At 36.0% G+C, this 6,000-nt stretch overlaps 1 protein-coding gene across 2 annotated transcripts in view; it reads right to left on the bottom strand.

Annotated features, from left to right (window-relative positions):
• Nucleotides 1-2,920: 2,920 nt before the first annotated feature.
• Nucleotides 2,921-6,000, bottom strand: part of trmt61a (tRNA methyltransferase 61A) — a 19,268-nt gene continuing 16,188 nt past the window's right edge. For both annotated transcript variants that reach the window (XM_067420724.1, XM_067420723.1), the window contains one exon: nt 2,921-4,112. In XM_067420724.1, the coding sequence (XP_067276825.1) occupies nt 3,793-4,112 (320 nt within the window). In that variant the 3' untranslated portion in view covers nt 2,921-3,792. The remainder of the gene's footprint in view (nt 4,113-6,000) is intronic.

Below are 6,000 nucleotides of genomic sequence, written 5' to 3'. Positions count from 1 at the left end.
ATAAGCCCTATTCCTAAAAACAATGGAGTGTTCCTTTAATTTACGTCATTTTTGTTTATTCCTATATTTGATCTGAATCATCAAAGGTCAACAGAAAAGACATTGGTGAGAAAAGTGAGATTAAATACATAATGTATGTTTTATTAAACATTTAATTATTGCAAGTTTGCCTAATGTTCCAGGTTTGCATTTCACTGTTATTATTAATTTTGAGGAACACTGAATCTGTTTTTATGCAAGAGATGAGTCAATGCCAGCTCACATTTAGTCTAGAACTACAATAACCATCATGTTCACACACAGCGCACGCAACACCTCTGCTCTTCCGAACATGGGGACAGGAGAGGTTAATGGGCCACTTATTTGAAAAAAGTACATTTTGTTGCCAATTTAAAAGAAATATGTTAGTTTACTACTTTAAAGTAATCTGATTACATAACTTGCATTTGTAATGTGTTGCCCCTAACACTGTTGACGATGCAGTCCTAACTGCTAAACTGAGCTTGTGTAAGTGTTTTAACAGCCCAAAGTATCACCAGCACAAGCCTTCTTTGTGCTCAAGTTGCTGTGCTTTAGCTAATGACTGCTGCTTTTTTCCCTCCCAGCTCCTGGATTAATGGAGCTAAACTTTAAGATCTGGGAGTAAAGAGTGGACAGCGAGAGAGCGAGAGATGCTTATGTATACAATGTGCTAGAGAGAGTAGGTATAAATACTGGATATTTAAAGATCACAAGCACCTTTGTGTGTCAAGAATAGATGCCAGTCACTGTGCTTAAAAGTATAAAGGTGTTAACATTAAGACGGTAGTGGGGCGATACTCCTTTACTTCAGAGTTCTTTTTTTGATCATGCACACTACTGTGAAAGAAATGAATACTTTTAGGTTATTCCTTGTATACATTTGAGAATGGAGTATTAATAACAGTACTGTGGGGTTAGGAATAAGGTTTGGTTTAGGGTTAGTTACATGTAATCAGGCATTATTTACTGTATTATTACTATATATAACAGTAGCAATGACAATGAAAAAAGTGTTATCTGCTTTTATCCAACAATGGCATTAAATTGGTTACAGTAAAGACATATTACATAATAAGCAATTTCTCATGAAAGGAATTTTGAAAAAAGCCTTAAATTCCATGAAGAAATTAAGCAGCTCTAAAGTGTTAACACTGATAATAAGAACTTTTTCTTGAGGAACAAATCAATATATTAGAATGATTTCTGAAGGATCATGAGACGCTGAAGATTGGAGTAAAGGCCATCACAAAAAAATAAATGACAGTATTCATTTTATATTAAAATAAAACTAACTTTTAAATGGTATACATAAACTGGAAGAATATCCCAGATCTCAAAAAATACTAAAGAAATGTATAGAATTGAAATAGAAATTCTCAATGACCCAAAATGGGAAAAGCAATCTACAGAGATTCTACAGGAATTTGCATTTATGATATAGGATCTTATTTGATTCATAATGTCTTCTTATGCGATTCCTTTTGGATTCGTTCTAACTAATTATGTTACAGATTCTGTCCATTCCTATATATTTGTCTTACTTCTCACTTTATCAGAGAACTAGAGCGCACTTTGTGCCCACCACATCATTATCATTACCCGGAGTCTGTTTCAGGAACTGACAATCGAGGCCTTGCTGACAAGCTGATTAAGGTATGAGGATTTGTAGGCACTAAGAGCTGCTATTCTAGAGTCCTGTACCGAGGTTCAGACCATCAGATGTGAGGGGGAAACCACTCTCTGTTCTCATTCCTCACTGTAAACGGTGATAATAGAAAGCAGATGGCTTAAATGTAACACACCCATCCTGCCGTTACATCATCAAGTCTCCATCCCCCACATATGGATGCAATATATAAACAGATATGGGAAGAGCAGCCTTTTCTTTATAATTGAGTTCCAGCATTACATAACCCACAATCCTCACACGTTTAGAGAATCGCACAGAGTTGAATATGTTAACAGAGAGCCCTGAGAGGCTGGGAGGAACTGCATATTATTCTTATCATTTCTCCTCTATTATACTGTATGCAGTCACAAATTTTCTGTATTCATAGAGCACTGATCTGCAAGTGTTTGGTATACAGAGCGCACTGATGACTACACCATGAGTTTTAACATGTTCTTCTTTACTCATTTAATATGAATACCAAAATACATTTTTACTTTATATAAACATCCAAAGACGCAATCAATTCCTTTTGGACAATATACACAAATGCAAAAATACTAATTGCAACTTCCATTTCAGGCAATTTCATTCTAAATTATATTTTTTTACATTTAGATTGGCTATCCTGTCATATAATCACACTTAAAATTGATCTTTAAAATACTATATTAAGACCAGTTCAAATCTTAAACACTTATTTTCATTTTGTGCATTTAACAACATGCCAAACTTCACTTGTAGAATTCATTTGTATTTTAATAGCCACAAACTTAATATTGTTGAATTTTTATTTTATTTTCATTTTATATTTCTCAAGGTAACTGAACCACTGTAGAAATTATTGTTGGTTTAACAGACCTGGCTACATAAAAATTGAGTTCACTGAAATTAAAAACATTTGTTGATACAATAAAAGAGATTGGTTTAATCAATAGAAACAAAAACATATCTGATGTTGATTTGAGAAAAATATTTTTTTACAGTGTAAATGTGCAATGGAATGATCATTTAACAAAAGCTGCCTATGACTTTAAAGCATTATATTGCCCAGAGCATCCTGTTCAATAGTTTTTTTTAAAATAGCAAGCAGGCTGAAGTATATAATGTGTACATTATATATTTCAACCTGCTTGCTATAAAAAAAAAAAATCCTATTCCATACTCAAGGTTATGAATACATCTCTGATTATACAATATATACTGTTTCCCAAAATAGAGCACAAAAGGTTTATAACACACCGAGCAAGAGAGAATAAATAAATTCTCCTTTATACAGCACCCGTGAAGGCATCAGATTGCAGAGGGACAGCCTTTTATGGATTTGTTGATAGAGCTCTCAGCAGTTAGATTCAGATATAACATTTACCAGATGTTTTGCATCTAGTTCTTCAATATCTTAAATTCCACATGCAAAAAAGTAACATACACAAATACAGAACAGGCAGTAACAGCCTTGAATTTAGAGCACTAGCGGTGAGAAACTGCTGATATCACATCAATGAGCGCAAATGAAAACCTCACAATTAAACAAAGCTTTACATGATGTTGTCTACTAGTCTAAATTTTATCAGACACTTACACATCAAGGACGGCAGCATACATTTCCAAACCACACTATCTTGTTTTCCCTAAGAGATCAAATATCTGTTCGGCAATTGCACACAGCAGCTGGCCATCATACAAAGCTGCCCCAGCACACGAGAAAGAAATACAAAAACTACACTATGTTTTCCATCCAAATAAAATTTATTGTAGTAAAACAAAATGTTAATTTAAAAAAAAAAAATAGCACAAATAAAAACATCAATATGTACTGCATTGAGCTGTTACATGATGTAAAACTCATCTAGCTGTTAACCAATTTTTTATATCTAAATTAAGCTTAACAAGACCACTCCTGCAGAGTCCAGATCCAGCCCTGATCAAACACACCTGTCTGCATTATCAAGTGCTCCGCTCAGCTGCTTCAGTTGTGTTTGATAAAGGTTGGAGCTGAACTTTGCAGGAATGAAGATCTCCAGGAACCAGATTGGGCACCCCAGATACAGGTTACTCAAACTTCACAACAGTCTCCTCTGCGGTCAGCTTCAGCTATGCTTCTAGTCGCGTGGTTTGGTAGCAAAGGTGAGGTATCCAGTGTGTCCTGCCATTTCTCTTGGGGGTGTGGCAGTCCTGCAGATTACAGAGGTGCTCCCAGTGTTTGGGGCTTCCTCTTGACTAAGATCTGAAGCCATCTGTGTGCTGTTCGTACAGCCCTCCTCTGGTCCGAAGTCTGGTAACGGCAAAGTGATACAACGAACGTCATGAACTCGCAGCAGAACCTCCAGTGTGCAGATCTCCTCAAAGCCATGGTTCAATAAAGCCTCACAGGTCCTCTGGACCTGCTCTATACACGGTGAGAAGGAACAGAGACGACCTCCTGAAGACAAATTTGAAAAGAAAAGCAGTGAGCTTTTTGAAATCAGTATTATTAGCATATTAGCCTTCATACGAAAGCCAAAAAGTACACGATTAAAATTAAACTCTTTATTGGCATCTATGGTTCCATGAAGAAACTTCAACATCCATGAATACTTTTCAATGCACAAAATGTTCTTTATACTGGAAAAAGGGTCCTTAAAGGGTTGGTTCACCCAAAAATTAAATTGATGCCATTAATGATCTAATGTCGGTTCACACCCGTAAGACCTCTGTTCCTCTTCGGAACACAGTTTAAGATATTTTATATTTTATTCCCAGAGCATATGCAGTCTATGCCCACTTTACTGTCCATGTCCAGAAAGGGAATAAAAACATCATCAAAGTAGTCCATATGTGACATCAGTTAGTTAATTAGAATCTCTTGAAGCATCGAAAATACATTTTGGTCAAAAAATATCAAAAACTATGACTTTATTCAGCATTGTCTTCTCTTCTGTGTTCCTCACATAAAGATTCAAACAGCCATGAATCTGACTCGATCAATGATTCGGATCGTCAATGTCATGTGATTTCAGCAGTTTGACACGTGATCCGAATCATTGATCGATTCACTGATTCATGGCCGTTTGAATCTTTATTTGAGGAACACGGCCCCGTTTCCACCAAAGCCAGTGACAATAGGGCTGTCACTTTTTATTCGATATTCGAATATGCATTCGAAGATGACGTGAAATATCCGTAATCGAACTATAAATAAACTATCCGGTTTTTAAAGTGCCATGTAGTGCAATTTTTTTTACTGTCGGTGCGTTTACATGAAGCACTGTAATGGGTTTAAAAGTCAAATCTGAATGAAAATGCTCCATATAAACACCTCAATCGTAATAAAAATGCCCAAACTGAATGAAATTGTAATCGTTTTGAGATGGGTGGATAAACCTTTTCATGAATCGATCAAACTAAACATTTCACCATGTAAATGACCTGACCGGATTACTTTTGAGTGTGCGTCCTTATGTGATGTACACAGCGCGCGCCTTCACCACTGAAGAGCACACGTCGCGCTCATGCACCAAGCATGACAAGAGAGGAAAATAAATTTTTCTGAGGGATAAACTTTTTATTTCATGAGAAGTTATGAAGATAATGTTGGCATAATGACACTGTCCCTATGCCTATGTAAGCAAACAATCAACTGCGCCTGACATTAGAATTTATTTTTTCTGAGATGATTATTCCACTTTACAACAAATTAATAGCTTTTATAAAACGAGTCCTGGTGGCCGTGGAGAGTTGCTATGGCATCCGTAAACACATTCCAGCTGCTGGAGATGACGGCGTTGTAGATAATTGAATATATTCGAATGCATTGCTTGATATTTTAATTCCGTTCGAATTAGATTTTGTTCAAAAATGACAGCCCTAACGGACAGTAAACATTTTTGCGTGTACCGATTGAAAGATTTAGTGGACTGTTTACATGAGACGTTATCTAAACCGATCTGGTGTTTACATGTAATGACTTTCAATCGCAATCATTTTTTTTGTCACATAAGCAGTTTGTCTGCCACATCAAAAATGTCAACGCTGTTTTCTCCAGCAGCTGGAATGTGTTAACTGAAGCCATAGCAACTCTTAACGGCCACCAGGACTAATACAGTATTATATTATAAGCTATTTATTTGTTTAAATAATCATCTTAGAAAAAAAAAATCTTCTGTCAGGCGCAGTTAAAGTAAAAACTGCCTGTGGCAATATACGCTGTGTCATTACTCCAACATTATCTTCATAACTTACGAAATAAAAAGTTAACCCCTCAGAAAAATTTACTTTCCTCTCTTGTCAACATGAGCGCGGCATGTAAGACTGATTATTACTGAACGTAG

The sequence above is a fragment of the Pseudorasbora parva genome, chromosome 17 (genome assembly GCF_024679245.1).
Source record: "Pseudorasbora parva isolate DD20220531a chromosome 17, ASM2467924v1, whole genome shotgun sequence".
In the NCBI taxonomy this organism is placed as follows: domain Eukaryota; kingdom Metazoa; phylum Chordata; class Actinopteri; order Cypriniformes; family Gobionidae; genus Pseudorasbora; species Pseudorasbora parva.
Note: the sequence above shows the minus strand (reverse complement) of the source record. Positions and strands in the feature narration are given on the sequence as shown.